General features: G+C 35.9%; 1 protein-coding gene across 4 annotated transcripts in view; it reads right to left on the reverse strand.

The window, feature by feature from the left end:
* The window catches only part of LOC107803116 (uncharacterized), a 35,106-nt gene extending 16,664 nt beyond the window's left edge, over positions 1-18,442 (reverse strand). Inside the window, exons 1-12 of one of the 4 annotated variants that reach the window (XM_075249279.1) lie at positions 18,355-18,442; positions 18,222-18,253; positions 13,880-14,410; positions 12,823-13,390; positions 8,646-8,730; positions 7,817-7,956; positions 7,284-7,468; positions 6,982-7,112; positions 6,548-6,808; positions 6,069-6,209; positions 4,201-4,452; positions 40-180 (exon numbers count right to left, since the gene is read on the reverse strand). In XM_075249279.1, coding sequence (XP_075105380.1) covers positions 40-180; positions 4,201-4,452; positions 6,069-6,209; positions 6,548-6,808; positions 6,982-7,112; positions 7,284-7,468; positions 7,817-7,956; positions 8,646-8,730; positions 12,823-13,390; positions 13,880-14,402 — 2,427 coding nt within the window. In that variant the 5' untranslated portion in view covers positions 14,403-14,410; positions 18,222-18,253; positions 18,355-18,442. Of the gene's footprint in view, positions 1-39; positions 181-4,200; positions 4,453-6,068; positions 6,210-6,547; positions 6,809-6,981; positions 7,113-7,274; positions 7,469-7,567; positions 7,600-7,816; positions 7,957-8,645; positions 8,731-12,822; positions 13,391-13,879; positions 14,411-18,221 lie in introns of those variants that run through there. The other 3 variants (XM_016626736.2, XM_016626737.2, XM_075249280.1) reach the window with 3 other exon arrangements.
* Between the last annotated feature and the right edge of the window lie 7,089 nt (positions 18,443-25,531).

The raw sequence follows: 25,531 nt of genomic DNA on the forward strand, positions 1-25,531 counted from the left end.
GCAGTTCTATTAAGGAAAAAGGCAAGATGCGGAAGATACCTTCATAGGACCATTAAAGAGAAGCACCCTTAGACCCGTAGAAAGCATTTTAATTTGCTCCACACCAGCAGATATTCCTAAGTTTTGGCAGTCATCAATAACAGTCACTTCCCAATTCAAACCGCTCAACATTTCTACATCCTGCAGAAATAAGAGACTGAATAAAAACGACATGGCTACAGAACTTTGAAGCAGTAAGAACTTTCAAATATTTGGGGAAACACAAGAATTAGAAACTTCCCACTTTTGGGGGAAACAAATGAAGAATCCATTCAATAAAAAGACTACAATCTATCTAAATCACAAAAGAGAAACTTTAGGGCAGAATTTGAAACGTCATGTGTGAGTGACTTCTGCAAGTTTCATCTTCTTACCCAAACCTAGGATTTAGGAAGTTCATCAGCCATCAGGAAATATAGTTTCCTTTTTTTATAAGGCCATCAGGACTATAGTTACAGTCAGATACTAGGTGTCGAGTCACGCAAGCGTGCACTCGAATTACTATTTAATAGATTCATGCTCTGCCTTAGTTACACTTATTACACCAAAAAAAAATTACAATTTTTAATAGTCAACAATGGTGCAAACCCCGTCTCCCTCATCACCACTGTAGACCAGCAAACATCCAGCTAAGAAAGAAAACAAACAATATTATAATCCAGATCTAGCGTTTATTACATGGATCTAGCGTTTATTACATGGATACCTCTACAATAACTACAATCCAATTCCCCGTACTAAAATATAGATTCTAACACAAGCACAACCAATACCCCTTTTCCTTCACATGATTCCTCCATCACGCCAATTTCAAACCAACTGTTGACAAAAATTATAAGCTTACATATCCAGTTATCATCACCAAGGAAATGTTTGAATCATCACATACTATAAACAGGTTTTATCAAACTTATGATTAATGACAGGTTGAATAGCAGATTTTAGACGTATAGGTCACACGGGACCATCATCCTCAACAGATTTTAGATGCTAGAACAAACAAACAGGTTTAGTGTAAATGATAAAGGAGCATCAAACAAACAATTTCATTTGTACAAAAGTCAAAACGCAATACTCTAACCAACTCTTCAACCTCTGCCTCTATGATGTGCGTCAACGTCAGAATCTCCAATTCCTAACTTACAGGTTGTGTGTACACCACCCAATCTATCGACATACTTTAGGGAAAACCAGGACCCACCACCTCCCAGCAGGACTTTAGCCACATGCTGCCTCTACTTCAAGTATAGACAGCTCAGCAACCACATGATAGTGTTGGAACCACAATCCATAGCCTCCTAGACCCACCAGCTCCCCCCCCCACAATTTAGGATGCATAAGAATGGGAACTTCTCTTGCTATACCAATAAAACTTAGAATGGATGAGAATGACAACTTCTCTTGTTAAACTGATGAAAATCCGAAACCAAAAGGTTCTACAAAGATCTATCAAGGCTTTTGTGAGAAAGCACGGGGGAAAATATTATTGATTATCTAAAGTGTTGTACAACGCCCTATTTATATATAGCGATTACATAATAATAGGTATCTACTTCCCGTTGTGGGACACTATACATGACTAACTACTTTTTTTTTTTGATAAGGTAAATTGTATTAATCAAAAGGGGGAGAAGTCCCGTATACAGAAAGTATACCAAAAAGTAGAGAATTTACATCAGAACATGATTCTCTACAAAAGACACCCAATCTTCTATACAAGTAGGGGCTATATGAGTGCACCAAAAAGCGATCAAAGAAAAAAAATACTATTCTTAAGATGTGAAAAAGTAGACTCAATCCCCTCAAAAGCTCTCCTATTTCTCTCCCCAAACTATCCACATGAGAGCTAACGGGGCGAACTTCCACGCCTTTTGCTTTCTTCTTCTACGGAAACCTGCCCAACTATATAACATTTCCTTTATGGTTAACTACTTAACAGCTTTATTATCAAAAAGTTCACAGCATGAAGCATAGAACATCACTTGAATTAGGATCAAGGAATATATAAAGATAAGAACGGACTAAGGAAGCCAAAATACAGAAGAAAGAACAACTACACCAGGTGCAGAGAGGAAAAGGGACTGTTACCCAAGGGTGCTTGTGCTCGAACTTTTTCCTTATCACAAAATCATGAGTATCATAAAATCATGAGAATCAGAGAGTAATGGTTGGCCTCTCTATTAAGTCAACAACGCACTGAAAACCCGTTAATAATGGCATCAAAGGCTTTCTCGCCACAAACACAACATAACAAGAAAAGAAGCAACAGACAACTTATAGAAACTATTCTTGAACTCTAAAGCCACACACCTAATGACACAATGACGACACCCAAATTTTTTTTTTTATGACACAATCACATAAAGAAGAAATTTGCACCGTTTGGCACCAAGGAATTCAATGCAATATAAGGGTAGTATGGCCAGAAAACCTTTTCAAACTGAAGCATCACGTTGCTATTACAAAAATACGAAAACTTCCCAACACAGAGATTCCAAAACTGAATTGGAAGTAGCTAGTTCGTTGACTAATTCCTAACATAACTTTAACCTAGCTATGAACCCAAAAAATTAAGAAGTCTAAATTAATTTTTAAAGTAAAAAGTTGCTTGACCTGAAAGGGGGCTAGGATACTAAGGAGGAGCCTTGAGTCCAAAGGCAGCAAATTTTAATTAAAATCTGCAATGCTGAAAATACAAGAGAACTTGCACGAGAAAGAAACTGAGAGAGACATCAAATACAAAGCTCTATTTGCATTAACAGGGCTAATATACATATTCATTTTATTATATCTTTATAAAAATGAAATCTTAATCTTAATCCAAAAGCAGCTCTCTACAGGGTTGTAAAAAGCGAGCGCTTCCTCGCTTTAAGCGAGGAAGCGAAGCGAGGCGAGGTATCTGGCGCTTCTCTTAGTTGAAGCGTAGCAGATTTACAAAAGCGCTCGCTTCCCCTGAAAAAGCCAGAAGCAATGAAGCGATGCGAAGCGTAAGAAGCGAGCGCTTTATAACTGGGCTGCCAACGTATTTAATTTAGAAAGCTGTCTTTTTTTAAAACACCATCGGGCGGCAGCAGCAGAGGAAGAAAGAGGCAACCTAGGGTTCAAGTTTTCTACACTTTTCAACTTCAAGATCATCAAGTTTGGTCCCAGGTATGTGATTTTTTCTTCCTCCTCCTCCTCCTTTTTCTTTCACTGTTTCAGCGTCCAAATATCAGCAAAATACTGGCAAATTTTTTTTTTCCCTTCAGTTCTTCTTTCTCATTCTTCTCCTCCTCTTCTTCTTCTTCATTTTGTTGCATTGTTGTAGAAGAATAGGATGCTCATTTTGTGCTTTAATTGATGCTACTCTTTAGTTTTTACATTGAAGTATTGAACATTTGCTTACAGTAACATGTGTTGTCTATGCAGTATTTATTTTAATATTTTTTTGTTAAATTCCGCTACACTTCAAAATAGCGAGCGCTTCGCTTCTCGCTTTAAGCGAAAAGGGGCTTGTTGTTTTTCCTCGCTTCACGCTCTTCACAACACTGGCTCTCTACAAGTACCACACTTAGATAGGATGGAAGGTATTGGGATGAACGCAAAAATAAGGAATAGGTAAGAAAGAAATGCATTTCTTAGTCAAAATATACTTGGTCATTATTTTCCTTTCATTTACATCATCACAAACTGACCCCCAAAAATTAGGTGAAATCCTATTCTATGAAAACAAATAGTCATGTATTATCCACCAAGCATCCTATATAAATAATAAATAAATTTTATCACTTTGTTGGGATTTAAAATTAGCCAAAGGAGGAAACTTTTATTCGGAGCTGCAAGAATCATGCAAATGCATAAGCTGCTTGAATGAGTTTATACTTCTTGCGAAGAAGCACGTCTGCATAAATACAAGTCAATTTCCAATAGACTCCCGCTTTCATTCTCTGAGAAACATGAATCCCCAAGAAAGTCGGAGCTAAAATAACAATCAACTAAATATGATATGATTGAAAAGTAAAACAGAGAACATTTCACCAAAATGATACATCTTTAGCGGAACGTTCAATATTCCTGATGAAAACATCATAACAGGTTACTTAATTAGGAATCTTGGCCCTGATTATCTGTCGAAGTCCTGATATCTAAATTAATTCTAAAATAATCTATTTTTAGACAAACCTCAATGACGGCCTCCAGAGATGATAAAAGCACTTGAAGCATCATGAAACCCCCTTCGTCATAGAACTCCAATGACTTGATTCTTCTTCTAGAATCTCTGTTTCCACTGTACACTACAACATCAATACTTGGTGCCCATCGTCTAAATTCAGCTTCCCACTGGGAAAGCAAACTTGAAGGTGTGACAACAAGGAAAGGACAGCAGACATCTGACATAGATAGAATAAATAAAACCATCTTCATTGTACGATCCTGCAGAAACAATTAGTCATATTAGTCAAACCTTTCTTATGCACCCATAGATGATCACATTTCAGGTTATTGTCTTGAACTAAAGAACTAATGGTAAAAAATGCAAGTTAGCAGTACTATGAGAAAGAATTTAGACTCGCAACTATAGAGAATTGATATGTGAAGTCCAACTACAATTATAGGTTTACAAACATAATCTTACTGCTATTTGATTTTGATGTTGATGGTAGGACGAATAATCAAAAGAGGAACATTAGAAGCAGCGGAGAAAGAGGAGAATGGCAAGCAACTCATCCAAAAAAAGGGAAGAATGGGCTAGCTCTAGTTTTCTCGTGTTTAACCGAAGGTAAAGGATTCAAGGAAGCAGAAGTCTTAAACGGGGAGATTAAATATTGTCAATTCACTTTGATATAGATGTCTTAAGCAAAATGAATTGTTGGAGAGGACTTCAACTTGGTGAAGAATTCTTAAGCCGAGGAAGAGAGCTTCCGTAATGTCGTCAAAGGCTCGGTCAAGGCGTACTCAGGTTCCAGATCTAGGTGCATAACACGTTGAGCGATTTGGCTCGACTAAACAGCTTATTAGTTTAGGCGTTAAGGCTCGAGTCTTATCACCTATGGTTCTTCTAAAGTGCAACAATAATCAACAACTATTTCACTTAATAATGATATTTTCACTTCTTTAGTCCTAATAATTGTTGTTTGGGTTTATAGTTATTATTCTTGAATTACATATATATTTTTTATTTTTTATTCTTTTGTGATATGCACATAGACAGATGTCATGGATTTTTCTTCACTTGTCAGCTTTGATAACACAGATCGCAAGGACCTCCTGTTTTGCAGTAAATACTCCTTTTGGAGAAAGAGACTGCTCTGCCAAATTGCCTATGGCTCAACCATTGTGAGTTTTGCTTAGATGAGCACTTGTCTCTCACCTCTTTTACAAGGCTAACATATTCACTTTCAGTTAGCTTCAACTACAGCCTTCCACAACATAGTAATCCTTCAGGAAGCAGTTTTTCTAGTAAATTCTATGAGAGACAGAAATCAGTGTAACAACCATTCTGAGGTTTATTAGTTTTTAAGTAAGTTACATAGCTCAACGTGAAATTTCCAAGTACAACCGTTCGAAGACAGACGAAATGCTGCATCATCAGTTGGACCAAAAAGAGACGAACTCTCTGGATGTGAACTAGGTAAGTAAATAGTTATGCATGAACATCAATGAAGGATAACCGGTGGCTCATCTCCTAGTTTTAGCAATCACAAAAGAAAGGATTCACCCCATGAAGTATCCTTTAGAAATGGATGCTAACGAAGTTCCAAACAGTTCGTCAAAAGCCAACAAGAAAAAACAAGCCATCACAAGAGCGGATAAATGAAGAGGAAGATTTTAAAATGAAACTAAATACACAAGAAATAAGGTCCTAGATAAGGTGAAGAAAGCATCAAATGACAACTTCAAAACAATCAATCAAACTCGACATTCAAATCCTTTTCTACTGCTTTGACGTGTATATATAATAGTGATCCATTATTTATTCACATTATATAGTATGTTTAGCAATATCTCATTACCCACCTAGAAGAGCATTCCCTGTAGAATGAACTCACCTGGTCATCAAAGACAGCAGTGTTCTGGCACTTCAACCAACACTCCCGCAGCTTGTTAACATTGTTCAGCAGACTAGAATCTGTTATATGTGAACCTCCAGCAGAAAGTTCTGATAGTTTGACAAGTGGCCCCTTATGATTCTGCAGCAGCAGAAGAAGACATACAATTAGTATTACAAAGTTGACGAGTACTACCAATATATGACTTCAGGCACACAAACACATAGCAAGTTTCTTCTGGACTGATCACTCAAAATATCCTCAACAAACGGCCAACCTCTTATGTTTAGTTAAGAGATGTCCTATACCCTTTTTGCCGACAGGCAGCAGGAAACTGAGGTTGCATAAACAGTAGAGCAAAATGCTGGGATTATAAGTTACAACACCAACTAGTACAAGGCATAGATACTTATCCATTAGCAGACTAAAGAAGTGAAATCATAGAATAATTTTAGCACTACCACGAAAATCATAAACACCTTGTCAATTCTTCGTTTTGCCTTTTCGCGGCGAATATTGAAATCCTTGATAAGGCTTTCACCATGCTGTGAGTTCAGTAAATTAGCATTCCCCAATTCCCATGTAGCATACTCATAATCAAGGCCCTGCCATTTCACAAGCCACTCAAACAGGCATTTGCTATTATCATCTGCATCTTGACAATGCAGCTTGGAGAACATCAATGATCTTTTCTTCAAGAGACGATGTGGCACTGTCCACTCTGAGTTCCACCTCACATCCTAAAATGATGGAAAAAGTCACTACTCGTGAAAACTATAAAAAGTATTTGTTATGCTAGATGGATATCATTCTTTGCATGTGTTTGGCAAATAATGATCCATTTACTTAAGTTGGCAGAAAATATGAAGAGAAGAAAAAAAAAAATGAAAATCTTCAAAGAAATAATTCTGACCTGATTCTTATGATTATAGTTTGCAATAAGCAATGGTGCATCAATAAGCAATTGTGTCTCTGCAACCCAATGATTGTGTGCATGAGCAAGACCCTGGTATTTAACAAGATACTGCTTCTGCCTATGCATTCCTAACATAAAAGCAAAGAAGAAAAAACAAAATAATCAAGAACGAGAATTAACAGGAGCAAAGCAACATTAAGAGATATGACAAACGTTAAAACTATTCATATCACATAGTCATCCAGCTCCCGTACAAATGTCTACAGCATGTAAATACTTGTCCATCAAACCTTTGGTACCTGCTACTTCCACTTCTCTGACATCCTGGATTGATTCTACTCCTTCCGTCACTGAATGTACACCAGATTCAATCTTTTTCTTGACACACCAGGAACAATGCCAAGCTCCTGGTGGGAAATCATCTAATGGAGGATCTAGGCAAGAGAGGTGGTAGCATCTCTTGCAACCTCTTCCATCACAGATCCTAAAAAGTATGTCAAGTACAAATGATAAATATCAAGACATACACATGGCCATTCTAAGTCAGGGCTTTAGTACTACTTGACAATTATTAATGCATTACCCAAATGGAACAATCATTATTGGGTGCATCCACAATCCAGTAACTAGAAAAAGTCTAGGGAACAAAATAAAAACAGAAAAAAAGTCAAAACAAGTTTTCTCCCTTTTGATTAATACAATTTACCTTATCAAAAAAAAAAAAGTCAAAAACAAATGCTTTTTAGATAGAGCCGATTTTTTCCTCAGTTATGGTTTGAAAGATCTTTATTGGCCATCAAATTAATTGTGCATAGTTGCAAATGGTACCCACAGTATCTCTCCACCTTGCTTGCATACGGCGCACATTTTTTCATCAGCACCCCTTTGAGAAACTGCAAGTGCCTGATTTAATTGCATATTGCATCCTTCTCCAGAATCCAAAGGAATTGCAGCTTCAGAACCAACTCCATCCTAAAACGGAACGCATTTGAGCACAAGAAAATTATAAAATATTGAGAAGCAAACTAATTACAATAAAATAACTCTGAAATGCTTGGCAAAAAAGGATATGCACAGCTGCTAACCACATAACAGAAAATCCCTTCATTCTGACATGTGATTAAAGAATAAACAGTGAAGTGGAGCATAAACAGTGACAATAAACGAGGAGAACTGATATAACATGTCTCATTGTTTCCTAATTCAAAAAAAAAATCCTATTAAAAAAAACATGTCTCGTTACTGTTAGGACAAAGTGGTAAAGACACGATGATGCTCATACTACAAAGAAGAAACGAATAATCGCAGTAACTGACAGCTAGTTGACCATTTTTTTCTTCCCAGCATTTTGACAACCGAAAAAGTTTCTCAAATTGCTACAGTACAAAATGTGTTGTATTCAGCTGCTTCTATGTTTTTGTCATATGTTGTATAGCCTAGGTTACGTGTCCAGTAGGTCTTATAGGCTCCAAATATATTTTATGACCAATAATCTCCAAATCTTATAGCCATTAGCTTTCTTTTGCAGTCACAGAAAAAACTGTTGCATATACTGTATATGGATCCTATAGTAATTTTAGATAGTCTATTGGGTCTTTACAACCACTACGTCTACTATGAATATAAGCTGCTTCTACTTCTCCACGTCTTACAGCACGAACCTTGAGCCTAGATAGGTTATAGTAATCCCTGCCTGACATTCCAGCACATGAGCACAGCTCCGCTTCTGGTGAGTCATGATTTACCCTGCAAGTTATGAATGAGAAATAGTAAATAACTGCAGAAGAAAATAATAGAAAACTTTAAACCATACTTTTGTCTCTGGCAGATGGAAGTACAGACTGTTAACCTGATAAACTATCCAAGTCCCAAAAGTAATAATACATCTAGCATTATGATGAATAAAAGATCAAGGATGATTTAGAAAAACCTAGAAATCCAAGACCAATGATGCAAAAAAAAAAAAAAAATGAGCAACTTCCCTTGCAGGGAGGTATACAGTCTTATCAGACTGAACTCTAAAGAAGGTTAACAAACCTCATCAACTTGAAGTTGAGGCAAACATTAGATAAATTACAGTTGCTCGATGCTTAAATTTCAAATATCTAAGCTAAGATGCATGATACATGAAGATGTAACACAGAGAACAAGAATAGGATGACTGAAATGAAAGTGCACAAAGTGTTATGCAGGTGAATATTGGACATCTACCACCCAACATATCCACAAGTGTGTGGTGGAAAGTACAATGTTAAGAAGGATGTGTTGTTATCCAAAATAAGACAGGATTAGAAATTGTTGAAGTGTGTGACCATCTCATCTAAAAGCTTAAGGTATTAAAGAGAACACACCATTATTTACTTAATTATGTCTTTAAAACACACCTCACATGCAGCCTGTTTCTTTTTCATGGCCAAGCACGTGATATTCTTTTTAACAATGGGGTGGCGATGTGCTCGCACTCAGGACCTCTTCTTGCACTGTAAGTTGTTAGAGGAGAACAAAGTTTTTATTTAGTTAATTAAGTCTTTACCAGAAATGATAACATCTGACATAAGGCCCAAATGGAACACAAAGGATAAAATAAAATAATGTTGCCCGAATGCTTTTGTCAATTGCAAAGGCCCATAGGTGTGGCACGGTAATGATTGAATGCTTTAAAAGATAAAATCATGTTGAGAGAATGTCTCAAAAGGACCTATAATCTCTAGGAATTCACAAGAACTTAGTGTAAAATAGGCGAAATAACTAATTGGTATTAAGGTTTAATCGTTGTTGGTACACTTCTGTTAGGTTTAGTGTTTGTCAGGAGTCCTTTTTGTTTGTTCGTTTGATTAGAGATTGTATGTCAGTATAGTGACAAGTGTGAGATATAGAAAGTAGTTGGTGTAAGAACCCCTAATTTGTTATCAAAGACGACAAACTCTCATTGTGTGGGCCTTGGAAACACATTAGCAAGTTGTGGCTGCAGTCAAGGGTGAGGTTACAGGTTGGTGATGGTGAGAACACCCTATTCTGGAGGGATAAACGGCTAGGCACATACCTCTCAAAGATGAGTTTCCAGATTTATTTGGTTTAGCTAATGATACTGAAGCTACAGTGAAACAGAGATGTTTTGAAGGAACAGCAACTCCTACACATTTTTTAAAATCTAGATGTCTGTTTAATCTCTTTGCTTGGTGCATCCATTTTTATGTAAGCAATTACCTTTTGCTTCTCCACTTTGTAAGCTCTTTGAGCAGTAGTAAGTAGGAGTGGCAAACGGGCAGGTCGGGTCAGATATGGTTCAGGTCAAAAGGGGTAATGAAAAAATGGATAAATTATCCGACCCGACCAATATTTAATACGGATAAAAAATGGGTTAACGTTAACCGGCAGATAAAATAGGTAACCATATTTTTTTTGATAAGGTAAATTGTATTAATCAAAAGGGAGAGAACTCCCGTATACAGGAAGTATACCAAAAAGTAGAGAATTTACAAAATAGGTAATTATATTATCCATGACTTCTTGCATATGATCATTTTTGGGAGAATTCAGTCTCCCTAACTTGAGGAACCCCCAATTTGAGGCTTGACAAATATAAAAGTTAGACCCATTGGTTATTCATTTTCTAAATGGATAATATGGTTCTTATCCATATTTGACCCGTTTTTAAAAAGTTCATTATCCAAGCCATTTTTTAGTGGATAATATGGGTGGTTAACTGTTTTCTTTTAACCATTTTGCCACCACTAGCAGTAAGGTGCTAGAAATTCTGCGTGAGGCTTACTTTACTTTTATTGCACTCATTCTCTGAGCAATTTTACTTTATTTTTTTTTTGAACAGGTAAATGATGTATTATAGCACAACATTAGAAGCATTGCACTAAGCTAGTGCCAGGCTAATTACAAAGTTTGAAACCCTTTCTGTACGAAAACAAACAAAAGGTTTCCACCAGAATATGCTCCTATGCCTGTATTAAATCTATGAACTCTAACATACTATCTTCATTTTTAACATATTGTAAATTACACCAAAAATCCAAAAGCCATAAGCACTTGAATTTGAGCCAAAAGCCAAAAGCTATAGCGTTGAGCCATCGTTGATGTTGTTCTTGTTGTATAGGGCACAATGCCACATTTTATTTTATTTTTTGATGAAATAAATTGTTGTATTAAAAGGCATCAAGAAGATGCAAGAGTACAAGAAGCTACTTACAAGAAGTAGATATACAAAAACAAAAAGTGAGTTGCTAGCCCCTATACAATGTCTAAATCTAGGACAAGAGAGCTAATAAACTCCAAAAAGTGTTCAGTACTAACTATTGAGAACAGCTTTGTCCAGCAAAAAAGATTGGTTAAACATTTGGCTTTAATAGAGTGGTTTGGAGTTGAGATGCCATCAAAACATCTTTTGTTTCTCTCATTCCATAGACACCAAAAAATAACTGCAGGTATCATAATCCAAATCTTTTTGATGGACTTATCAACTGGCCAAAGACTCCAACTCAAGTACGCGTCTCTCAGATTTTGTGGCATGACCCAAATTATCCCAAAAATACTATAGAACATGTTCCATATATCAATGGCTATTGGACAGTGCAGGAAGAGGTGACTGATAGATTCCTGGTTCCTCCTGCATAGATAACATCTATTAACCAGTTGAAACCCTCTTCTGTTGAGATTATCTTGAGTTAGGCAAGCTTCATGTAAGGCTGTCCAGTTGAAACCAATGACCTTCACTGGTAATTTGGTCCTCCATATCAGCTTCCAAGGCCATGCATCAAGAACTTGATTCCGAGAATTGAGTTGCCTATAACATTCTTTGACAGTGAAACTACCCTTACTGTCCCATCTCATCATGTCTGAAGCATTCCCATCAATATTGTAAGCCTCCACTTTGGCTATCATTTCCATCAAGCTTTCAATCTCCCAGTCTTGAGCTGCTCTTCTAAAGTGCACATCCCAAGTCCAGTCTTGAGCTGCTCTCCTAAGTGCCACAGTTTTGCCAATAACTTTTTGTTTTATCGCAAAAAGGGTCAATGGGGTCACTTCAACTTGGTCTTAGGAAGCATACTGCTTTATATCGTTTCTAAACTGATGCCTAAGAAAAGGGACTAGCAGTCTGGATGATCAAACACATTATCCCTGAGAGACACACAGAGAGAAACTATTTTTTTCTTCCTTAAACATCCTCACACCAATTGATTTCAGTATTAAGAAAATACTTGGAAGCATTTCCACACAACTAAGGTCAAGATACACTTGCAGGATCTGCACACATTCAAGAGATATTGTGGCTTCCCTCTCTATTGGCATATAATGGATATTGTGAAATCCTCTAGGGGCATCAGGATCAGAGTCCCTGCTGTGATTTGGTGGACCATATGAAGAAAAAGAAATGCTAGAGTTTTTGAAGACAGAAGGGCAATGTAGTTAATCTTAAACAGATGGTGTATATTTTTGCTTAGTTTTCAGTGCAATGGGGCCACAGTAAATGTGTTAGAGCTGGACGTCTTGGTTGACTTCCTCAGTTCTTAACACACATTGTGAAGTTACTTTTTGGATGTATTCTTCTCCTAATGCTGGTTTACATCAATAATATTCTTACATTACCTACAAAAAGACTAAGAAGAGAGAAATTTTGGATATCTCCAGAATATTTTATAAGTGAAGTGCAACATCAATTGGTATGTAATAAGTTTGAGTCTTTAGCATATGTGACACCTAAAATATCTGAAAGGACACTGTGCTTCTAGGTTTTAAATGTGATGATTCACCAGGCTAAAGTCAAGTTAGTAAAGCAAGGCAGTATAGGTAGAAACAAAATGTAAATAGAAAGAGTGGAAAAGTCACCTTATCCGTCTAGAGCATGAAGCACAAGTCCCACCATAACCAAGCTTTTCATGGTCAGCAAGTGGTGGAGGAGAAACTTCAGCCAAGTCACATGCATTTTTATGCGTTTCGGAACATTTACCAATGCCTAGTTCACCACTTTTCAGAATAATATCACCACCTGTAGAAGTGGAACATGACAAGTCAGGGATATGCAAATTATCCTCAATCACAGAGCAACCCTCTGGTACCCTTTCGGAATCACCAGAAATTTCTCCCACACTGCAACCATTTTTAGATACTTCCAAACCATTTTCTGCAGGAAGAGCAGCAGATTTTCCCTTAGAGCAGCATCTGCGGTTTGAATCTGGCAATATCTCAACATCATTTACCGAAGCATCTGCATCAGACGCTTCTAAGCTAGAAATGGACCTTGAAGAAGCAACCCCATCAGGATGTTCTTTCAACTCTTCTACAACTCTTTCCTGAGATTCATTATCCCCATTGATTAGCTTGGAGTCAGTCTCATCACTGGCAATGCTATCAACTCTTGATGACTTCTTTGGTCTTTCCAACTTGTCAATAATTTCTGGTCAGGGGAAACAAACATCTACATCAGTATAGAAATTTCAGCAATTCCAAAACACCAAGTTAAGACTATACCAATTCAGTTATCTTTAAACCTTCACTCTTAGCATCGAAATTGTAAAGGCTGAGCACATATATGCCTCGAAGTTATCCACTTTTTTCATTTAGACACCTTATCTAAGGGTGTGACCTGTTGAAAACCTATTGTTAGTGGAAGACGTGTCTATTAAATACACACTAATGACATGGCACAATAACTGACTTTGAATTATGCTGATACATGGTGGTGGAGATAATTAGTTAGTTTTTGCCATGATAAAGCTATAGTCAATTCAGTAAGTCTTTTTACGCTTCCCAGCATTCCAGGAGAGAGTGTACTTCATAATGCGTTCTGTTATTACAAGAAGAAGGAGAAACAAGGAAAACATTGACAAGAAACAATAGCGCTTGTTATAGGAGGATGAGAATTACAACAGAGAGATTAGTCTACCTGCTGCAGTAGATCTCTTTCTTTGCATTTTGAATAATGCCTTATAACTCCGGGCATCCATTAACTTCCTTTTCAAGCCTACAGAAGCTGCACCATTTTCCCTCCTAGTGCTAACACTTTCAGATTCCATTATCAGCTCCTTCACACTTTTCTCTTTTTGTTCCTTCCTCTTGACATTAGATGAATCGGGTCCTCTTCCTACATAACTAGATCTTGACAAACTAGATGGGGTATTTTTCTTGCCCCTGTCAGACCTTCTTAAAGGGCTCGGAGTATTCTGTTTCTCAATTACTCCAGATTTCTTCTTAACAGCTGGCGGGGATGGTGACTGCTTTTCAAGACGCTCGGATTTCCTTGTACTCGATGGGCTTGAAGCTGCTTGCTTCGTTTCTCGAACTGACTTTCTTAAGCTATCTGTCTTTCCGGAGCCAGAACTTATTGATCCTTTATCTGATTGTTTGTTCTTTGATTTATTGCACTCAGTATGCTTATTTTTCCTCCCAGACCGAGTCTCACTAGCCATCTGTTCAGCTGGGAACAATAAACCATAAATTATTTCAGACTATCCTTATAATTACACAGTATCCACACTATAAACAACAGGCATGGAAAACTAATGATCTACTGATGACAACTATTAATAAAGATTAAAAAAAACGAAGAGTGTGATATCAATCACCATCCATTAATCATAATATATTAAAAGCCAAATTACAGATTTGGCTGTAAGTTGAAAGTTGAAAGTCAAATTACAGATTTACCCTTATCATACTAACTTTTTTTTAAAAAGAAAACCCTACAATTACCCGCTACAACTCAAGCGTCACCTCTGCTCGGTGATAGATGTGAAGAGAACTAACGATCATATCCCAACAGTTGCACTGTTTAAATTTTTTTGTCTTTAAAAATTTGAGCCCCTATGGTATCCTCTATCAATCTCGCTCTTCTCTGTTAAATCAACAGGTTTGGAATCAAATTCTCCTTCGCCAAATTGTTCAATTTGTTCATTAGTCATCTATTTCTCATAGTTTCCTAGAATCTACTTGCTTATCAGATTTTTGAATGAAAGGGTTAGAATTTGGAGATGACTAGCGTTTAATTGAGTATTAATTTTCATGGCTTGAATACAGTTTACTTTAGTTCTAATTTTTACAGCCTAACTTTTCTATATTTCTCTTTTGCCTTTGTTTATTGTTGTGCAATTTGGTGATTGAAACTTTTACAAAATTCTTCATAATATTCATAATCCTCATGATTTATTTGCAATATAAATGGTTAGCATGACAACTCTAAATCAATAAAACTTAGGTATTTGGTGTGTTCATGGAGAACAAAAAGAAGGATTTGGGGTTAAAATTTGCTGTAATAGCCTTTCTCTTGCTGCTATCTGCTATGGAAAAGCTCTATGCGACCATGTTCTGTACAAAATTTCTTCCCTAAAATTAAAGCATAACAATGACAAAACATTCGTTGATGATGGTTTGTTTGACGTTGTATGGTCTAAATGCCTACAACCTTTTTTACAACAGCCCAGTGATCTTGCAACCTTTTCTTTTACAAGGAAAAATGCAGCCTATTGTTTGAAAATTATTTTTAAACGGCCACGTTTGAAAGGATCTTATTTAAACTGAAGCACGTGACATGTTATAAAACTATTAAATTAGATGCTTTTGCTCTATAATTCTGTTCATGTCCACTTTACAAAAAGTGCCTAAATTAAAGTATTCTATATTAATTCTACCCATATCCGTGTGTGTAGATATAAGTGTTGTAAACAGTCAATCTTATTAAAGGAATCTGAATATTTTTTTATGCTCATGCTAATATAATAGTGCTTTGATTAAGATTCTGCAAACTGGAAGTTAAATTTTGGAACCCACTATATACTCATGCTATTCTTCGGAACTATCTTTGGTAAACCTTTATAGGAATAAACAAATCATTTTCGTACATAAATACTTGATTCTTATCAATAATTTTAATCTCATGTTTTTAGATACAGGTTGCATGGTTAGTTACAATGAACCGCTTATTGGAGAAGGGTGTAGCAGGAGAAGAAAGATAATAGTTACAAATGAAAAACAAGCTAAAATCACAAATTTCAATGAAAAATGATCATTTCACATACTATATATATATGGATAACAAACCACAGTTAATTTAATTGGAAATTTTAAAATATAGATTTAATTATACAGTTGTTACTTTATGGGGTAATTTTACGGGAAAAGATCGATGAAATTCTTGAAAAGATGAAAGATGATAAACCAATCGTTAGCTTTATATCTAGTCTAAATTTTTTCCTTATTTAACTAGGGAATTTTGGAATATCAACTATTCATGTTAGTAATGTGCTAATCTATCCGACAATTCAAAAAGCAACAGATTTACGCAATTTGGTAACATAACTTTATCATACTGACTTCTAAGTTTAGGTTACATATGCCAAACTTTGCTGTAAAAAATTTGAAGAATACACTAGCATATGATAAGCATGCTCCTGTCTTAACTTTATTCCTTTTCATACCATTTGATTATCCGATTTTGATGGTGATTTTACCATTTGCAAAACTGTAATATCCTCACACGAAAATTTACATGTACTACAAGCAAGTAATTAGTTAATTCTAAAAAAATTATTTTCACTCTCTTTACCTGTTGTTAGCCCTTTCCCCTCCATTATGATTGGGTAACCTCTGTGCTCAGCCATTCACTCAGTTACCGCTGTTTTATGCGTGAATCCTTTAACAGAGCTACAATCATGATGTCTACATTTTTCTGTATATTACTCTGATCATAATTTCGTTCATATTATTTTGTGCAAATTTTTTCCTCCTTTAAATATATGAGACAATTTAATAACAGAAACTAAAATACAGGCGTGATACCACGAAGACAGAAATTAAAGATATTGCATTAATACCAAATAAAGTAATAAAACAATCCAAAGAGATAAAGTTAGTCAAGATTACGAATGGTTTACTTGTTGATGCGCAGGTAATTCTCCTAGAATATATTGGTTACTTGTTATGTCCTAGAATCATATTACAGGTCCAAACCACAGGGTCAAACAATTCCCATATTGAATTTTATCTGCCACAACGTATTTTCTCACATGAATTATGTTTCACTTTCAAGATGGATATATATCAATGTCGACCACAAGAGTCCTGATTATGACAGAAAAATCAAAGTGGATGGAAGGAACATACACGAGGAATATCGTCTATAAGGAAATATTAGATGAAATACACATAATTACATGTTTTACCTCATAAAAACGAAATAAGTATGCAACTCATATGTATTTAAGGAGGAATAATTCACCTAACGATGATTCACATTGATCATGCACAAAACTTATACTATATTTTTTCATGTACACTTACTAAAAATATTATTTTACGACAATGTGTACTATATATCTTAGCATACACGTGCAACGCACGTGCAGAGAAACTAGTAAGCTATACAAAATAACAAAAAGTCTACATAAATATGTCATATTTAACAGTCTACCGAAACAGTTATCCTGTGAAGCATTTCATTCAGTTGCACCAGTTAACCAAGCTTTCCCATCCACCCCCAGTTCACCTTAGAGGCGGATCTAAGATTTTATGCTTATGAGTTCTAGATTCTAAGACAAGAAAGCAACTGGTTCGAGATAGCTTATTTATGCATATTAAGTGGATTTGTTAATACAAATAGAGGTCTGGGCCAAAGCCACTGTGTTCTACCAAACTCAAAACTAATGCACTAGGTCTGCCCCCTGTTCACCTACATGCCCTATTCTTCAAAACAATGACAAATTACTTACTTCCTACATCCAAATACTTTTTCAACAAAAATTAGCTTTAAGCACAAATGCCTAAACATCCATAATTCAATAGGTTGTGTTTAGGCCAGCTTGCATGCGCCTACTATTCTACCGGGTAACTCTGCTTACTAAGGTTTACGCAGGTGGGAAGAAATCACCACATGGTTTTTGGTTAATATTAGAAAAGAAAAGTGCTACAATTTAACTATATTTGTTTAAGCACAAGGGTTTAATGTCTGCAAGTAAATTCTGAAGGAATATAACAAAAATCAACAACAGTAGAAAGTAGTAACATTTAAGCTCCATATCAGGATGTGAAACTCTATGGTCGCAATGCTGAAAATATAAATATAATTACCGACATTTCATCTAATTCACACATTAACCAAAAACCAACTTCTGCATGTAACTACTGAAGAGACAAATTGAAACAAAAACCAAAAGTAAAATGTGTCATAATTAACTGAATATTCACTTAAAGAAAAATGCATACAATATACAGAATGAGGGAAGAAAAGAAGTTACCTCAAAAAAAAACCCTAAAGTCCTTCAACTGCCTGAAACAACAACAATAGTTTCAGTCAAATTGTTCTGAAGAAAAAACCCTAGTTTCAACCCTTAAACTGAAATTTGTATGCGAATTAACACGGGACATTACAGTCTCCAATTTCTGGTAGAGTCCCTTAATCTGCTCGGCATATACAAGGAGAAGAAAAAACAGAAAATTTATGAAGGATGAAAAGCATATAATAACAAGAAGAAAGGAACTTTTGGTGTGTGTTTTTTAGTTCCTATTTTGCCCCCAATTAACACGTGGAAGTGAGACGCAAAAATAAAACTAAAACAAAATACTTAACCGAAAATATCGATGTACTGGAAAATACTAGTAGTAGAACTTAGTATAAGGTGCTTGTAAGCTATATGCCTAAGGGTCTGAAATCTCCTACTTATCCGAAAAAAAGTTGTGTAAGCTGATACTGCAAGTTGTTGTTGTACTAACTACAAATAATCTTTTATATGAGTAATATTTATATATAATGGAGCACCTGTATTGGAGAAAATAAATATTATACGTGAAATTAATTATGTGACTGACATGGCAAGATATGTGGATCACTAAAAAACCAACAGCTGTAGAAGAATATTTGAAAAAACGCGAGTTTTAATAGGTACGAGCAAAACGTCTAAGAGATAAGAAGAAACGGTTGCTCGAGTCTCTCTAGCAATTTAAAGAGGCACCGGTGGAATGAACCAAGACCATAAAAAGGGCAGATTCATTGATCTTCAATTAATGAGCATGAATGGTTACAAACGTTACAAAATCTTCACAAAACCGTTACGATTACCAATTATAACGTTTCATTAATGTCATTAATGCTCATAATGACTCGATCATAAAAGGAAAAGGACGTTGTACTTAGAGATGGTTATATAAGGAAAAGAGATGTCATTTGTATGGATACGTTTTGATTGTTATTGGAATACAGTTATTTATTTTCGATTTCTATTGATTGCTTTGCTATTCTAATTTTCTCTCTTACTACAAGAATATCAATTTCGTTGATTATCAGTAACCCGAGTACTTTTAAAAATAGGTTTGATCGAAATTCCTATTTTTTGGTTAGATAAATTGGTTCCATTATCGGGAATCTGATAATCTTTTCACTTTCCAAATTCATTTTTCTGTCAAGAAATCATGTCGAACGTTAACAACAACAACTAACAAAATCAACAACATCAGTTGAACCAGCAAAATCAACAAGGGGATGTCACTCCAGTCCCTTCACCACGAAACTCTCCTCGACAATCCCGAGAAGGGACACCTGACAGATCTGAATCACATATGAATGACCAACATGAGGATGATCAAGCTATTGATAAAGAATTAAAGCAATTGATCGTTGAACAGGTCAACAATGCTCTTCAAGATTTTGTTAGTGGGTTGCCAACTGTACTATCGACTCCACCTCCGAATACACCGCAACCATAAAAAAACCATGCTAGGGACTTGCCAATTCCGGCGGTGGAGGAACTCCTAGTGAATCTCGTGATGGAAGGTTAGGTATTCCAATTAATTCTGATTTACAAAGTTTAGTACTAACTTTGCAGAAACAGCTCAAGGAGCAGAACGATCGCATAGAGCAGATACCTTGTGTTCCACCTATAATCAAAGGAGTAGACATGGATAAATATTCTCAACAACCTTGGAAGCCAAGTGTCGCTCCTTTTCCTTCCAAAAAAGTTCAAGATACCCGATATCCCGAAGTATGATGGGACAACCGATCCACGAGACCATGTAACCGCGTTTACAACCGGCATGAAAGGCAATGATTTGACTAAGCAAGAGATTGAATCAGTGCTGGTCAAAAAATTCAGTGAAACACTCACAAAGGGAGCACTAACATGATATTCTCTTTTACGTGAAAACTCTATTGATTCTTTTGCTGAGCTTGCATATTTGTTTATAAAAGCACTGTATACGGTAAAATCGGAGGGTCCAATTTTCGGTCAATACGATGCTTCATAAGCACGTTTCCATAAGCTCGAGATTATGGTCGAGATTAATACCCGAGGGGTTATCGACGTCGAGCCTCGAGGCAGTGTAGATCGATAGTTATGGTGAAAAAGTGGGAGGCTCCCAAGGCATGTGACTAAAGCTAACCTAGTCTATTTGGCTAGCTCAAGCTCGTACCGTGGCATTAAATAGTTATACTAACCATGTATCTTTGTAATAAATGTATTTGTACTATGTTAGGATTCTCCCTCATATATAAAGGGGACCCTTGTCATTTTGTAAAGGAGCTTATATTCAATATTAAATATACAAGAACATTCTTTCTGCTCTCTAACATATTCTCTTGATCTCATTTATTGCTTATATTCATTGTTTTCTATTTATTGTTTTTCATTTATTGCTCATTATTGGTCATAAAAGGATTCCATCAAGGCTATCATAACTATTAATCCTCCATCGATTGCCCTCGATCGGGCGTCCGATTCGACTTCGAGGCCCCGTGTACGCAAGCTCAAGGCCCCGATCTCCAGCCATTTGGTTTGATTATTACACTATCTACAGGCTATTATCTCATTTTCTAATCTCTTACTTAACATCCATTGCCTAACAACTAGCATAAAATAGATCATATATTTTTAGAACCACAAAATCAAATCAAATTATAATTACCATTTTCAAGGTAAACAGTTTGGCGCTGTTGATACCCAATTTTTCCCTATATATTTTTAATATGAAAAATACTTTCAAAATAGAATATGTATGCATTTATAAGTATGTCCAAATGTTTTATTATTTTTCTTAATTTTTTAAAGATTTTTAAATCAATTTATTGCCCTATCTTATCAAGAATAAAACCCAGTAATTATTCCCAAAATTATCATTTTTGGTGATTCATTTGTTGGACTCTCATATTTATACTAAAATATAGCTAATGTAATTTTTGCATATTTTTACAAACTTATTTAGTATTTTTAAAGCTAAATTGCATATAATTACAACATTAGCCTCTTTTAGATTAATTATCTTTAGGTCTATAAAAATTAGGTCCAATATTTTTAGTTTGACAATTATGTGTTATTAATCATTTTAGTACCTTAAATTTATTTCCAGAAATTATTCTACTATTTTTTATAAAATAAATAAGGGAAGAGTGACTATTTAAAATATAGCCCAATTGTGTTTCAATCGTAGCCTGAATTGAACCCCAATTTTAAACCCAATTACCCAGCCCAAATCCTAGCCATACCTAACCCATGACCAATTAGAACAACCCGCCCGGATCCCCTACCTACCCATTCAATACGGCCACCACCAACCCTTTTCCTAAATTAATTCCCAACTACCCCCAAACCCTAACCATTTCTCGCCTACAGCCGCCTCTAAACCCCCTTCTCTCTCAATCGTCTCTCAATCCCCTCTCAAATCCTAGCTGCCGCCCTCAATTACCACCTGAAAATCCCCCAAATCCATGGCCTCCGAAGCCATTGGAGGCATGTATCCACTTTCCTTGACTTCTATGTGTTCGAGTACTATGGTTTCAAGGCCAGATCGGGAAAGCCCGGCCCAGACCTTGGTCAGTTTCAGTTCTTATGGCTGTCTCCGGTCATCTTTGACTTTGCTCCAGCCAGCCATGGCTATTCAAGTCGAACTCTTGACTTCTACTGCTTAGATCGATGGTTTCCAAGCCTTTCTCACCATCTGGGGTTCTTCTGAAACCCTAACCTTTGAGGTTCTTCCGATTTCTTTAGATCTGTGTTTACTCTAAACTTTTAAACGCTTTCTCAAGGTTTCTTCAAAACTCTACCTTCAAGAACCCTTATCTTTTCCGATTTGAGTTTCTGTTAAGTTATTTCGAAGCTTTCTCTGATTGTCTAACATGTTCTACTGTGTTTCCTTATGTTGTTCTTTTACTTGAGTTTGCATGTTAAGGGTTTTGACCTTTTGAGATTTCTGAATCTATTTTGTTAGTATTTGTCCGATTTACTTGCTTTTCATCTCTAGAACTCGATTAATGGTGAAAACCCTAAAATTTTGGGTTCATTCGAGTCTTGAGACTACTTTCTATGTGATTTACTTGTTCGTCATACTCTGAATTCGATTAATTTCAAAACCCTAATTTCTCTGGACCTATTTGAACTTCTAAAAACTGCTTCATCTGTTTGAATTAGCTCGACTTGATTCGAAGTCTTTTTTGTTTCAACTTCTGTTTCTCTATGTGATTTGGTTTCTTGCAAGCATCGAAACTAGATTATATTTTTCAGAAAAAGTCTTTTTACCCGAACTTTTGCATTCATCTGATACCCTTTTTCCCTATTACTAAGTTGACCTATGTGACTACCATGTTGCGATAATTCACTATCTACTGATTTTGTGATTGTTATTCTCTTTGTCACAAGTTCAGCCTCGCATGCCTAATGTTTATGCACTCTTTTATATGCTAAATTCCCCTCTAAAATGACCTTCAATTTTGGACTGATTTCAAACCTCCCGTGTAATTCTGATTGCACTAGTGTAATTGATTCTTTCCTTGTTTTACTGATTTCCCTGTTTTTTGAATTGGTTTGAAAACTTCCCCTTAGACTTTCGATTCTCTTGTCTTTAACTTGGTTTACTTGTTTATTCTTGGGAACCCATGCCACTCTCCTTAAATCAGTGATTTTGAAATCCTTGACTCCCTGATTTGCTATGTACTGATTTTCGATTGTCTCCATATGCTGCAACTTTACTTTGTTTTCTTACCTTATTTGGCTAACCGAGTATTTCAAAGATTCTTTCCTTAATTAAACCTCTATGCACTCACCCCTAATTGTCTACCCTGCACATGATGCTTACTTGATTTCTTTCCTTAAATGTTTTCTGCCCATTGCCGTTTGATTTTAACTCCTTAATTAAAGGAAGTCCTTATACTGATTTGATTTTAGTTGGTACATAGTTCCATAATTACTGCTAAACTATGATCCTTGCCTTATTTTCTGCCTGTCTTCAAACTAGAAATACCCTGCTCTTTCATTAATACAGACGAACACACTTAGTTATGAAATCACTTACACTCAAAATATTCTCTCTTGCTACTTGTTCTGTGGCCTATCTTCAAAGTCCTGCTACCTGCTTTTACTATATTTTGCTTCTTTGAACTGGTATGTTCTGATTAAGATTTCATCATCATAACAATATGTTTACTTAATACTTTTGCCTTCTTGTTTGCCTACTGCTTGTGTTAGTCCAGTACTTAATTTAGCATGTTGTAATTTCCTTCTACTTGTTTTGAATCTATTATGTGTCCTAAACCCCTACCCCAATGTGTTTGATGCTGATGGTTTATTTGAGGCACGACAGTAATAAGTATTACTGTTTATGACTCAAACGTGATTCCCCTGGGATCATAACCTTTATGTTACCATTATGTGATTGTGTATTCTGATTGATTTTGTAAGCATAACAGCACTCCTTATTATTATGCATGCCCAGAATTAACTAATGCCTAAGCGCATAGGCTCTTTGTAATCCCCAATACCTGAACCCCTTTGTGTGAAGTTCTTAACTCTGTAACTGTTTCCCAACACCTCTTTCCCTCTTCTTTACTCTGTTTCTTAACTTGCACTCTCTCTTAGACTTAAGTTCTGCCCCCCCTCTTGTGAGCCTTGCCTTGGGACCCATGAGCTCCCTATGAACTTGGACACTTGAGGGCTGACACTTCCACACTGCAATTGTCCCTATTCTGGTAATACAATTTGGGTGTGAGCATTGCCCAGAGTCCCATTAGTCTCTTAGGGAACTCTGACATACTCAAATTGGAGAAAGGCTTTGGATCAATGGTCTTTGAGTTGGTTTATCTCGTAACTCAGAGATGAAGTCAAGAATCAGGCCTCCTCTGATTGTACTTTCTTTGTATTTTTCTGTTTTGATGTAATTTGTTATTCTGGTTTATAATAAGTTGTAATAAACACTTGGGGCTGGCTAGTGAAAAGGGTTGGGTAACTATGCATGCAAGAGTAGAAAATATGCCTATAGGGTGTTTTAACTTCTGCATATTCAAACTTCACGAAAACCTGCCTATAGGGTACTTTTAATGCTGCATATTCAACTTCATGTAGAAAACCTGCCTATAAGGTACTTTTAATTCTGCATATTCAAACTTCATTTAGATGTCATGCCTATCAGGTTTAAAACGAGTAATGCATAGAAATCATGCCTATAGGAGTTTCTTAAATCAATCTGATTTGCTATCATTCGCAGTCAATGTTAGATAACATGCTCCTAGGAATTAAAGTCAGTAATAGTAGATACTACCACCTGCAGAACCTGTAACCAGTTCACTTTTTTTTGTTCATTCTTCTTCTCTTAATAACTTAATTCCCTCGCTTAACAAGGTTTAACAAACATGCTTATAGGATTTCGAATAATTTATTTCAAGCTTCTACTATCTCATCACCTTTTAAATGCAGTAGATATCATGCCTATAGGACCCCGTCTAAACACTTAGGCAAACCTTAGAATAATAACTGTAAAACTGAATCTGTTAATCACTACAACCAGCAGGCAGGCTTGATTCGGACTTCTTATCTGAGTTATGCAATAAACTAAAACTGCCTCAACAATCTCATCTCCCTCGTCTTTAATACTTTTCAATCAGACCTAAGCAGTATGTGTAAGACATGCTACTTTGGGGTCGTTTGGTAGAAGGTATTAGAAAAAATAATGCAAGCATTAGCTCTATGCATTACTAATACATTGTTTGGTACCTTTTTTCAACTTGTGTATAACTAATACTTGTATTAGTTATACACCATACTTGGCATTATCCTATGCATAAGTAATGCATAGAAAACCATGACATTAGTAATACCAAGGCTTTAATGCATGCATTAGCATGGTTAAAGACAAAATTATCCTTAAAGTCCCTTAAAACTAGAGAATATGGAGGGCATTTTTGTAAGTAACTATTTTTTTAAAAAAATTATGCAATGCATTATAATTTTAATACACCACACCAAACAATAGATAAGAAATAATATTTGCATAACTAATGCTTGCATTACTAATACATGCATTACTAATACACCTTATTCCGCACTATTCTTATACACCCTACCAAACGACCCCTTTATGTGTTTGTTCGAGGAGGTATACTTGAGCCTATATGCTTATGTGTTTCCCCTTTCATATGCAATATGTGTTTTTGTATGTCGCCTTAGAATTTTTACCTTTGAAACTCCAAATAAGCCCAGCATCCCTCCCTTTTAGGATTAGTAGTCCTAAGTGTCTCCGGGATTGATAGGAATGGAACGGGTAATAACATGCAATAAGTAATCGAGACCAA

The sequence above is a fragment of the Nicotiana tabacum genome, chromosome 3, assembly GCF_000715075.1.
Source record: "Nicotiana tabacum cultivar K326 chromosome 3, ASM71507v2, whole genome shotgun sequence".
NCBI classification, from domain to species: Eukaryota; Viridiplantae; Streptophyta; class Magnoliopsida; order Solanales; family Solanaceae; genus Nicotiana; species Nicotiana tabacum.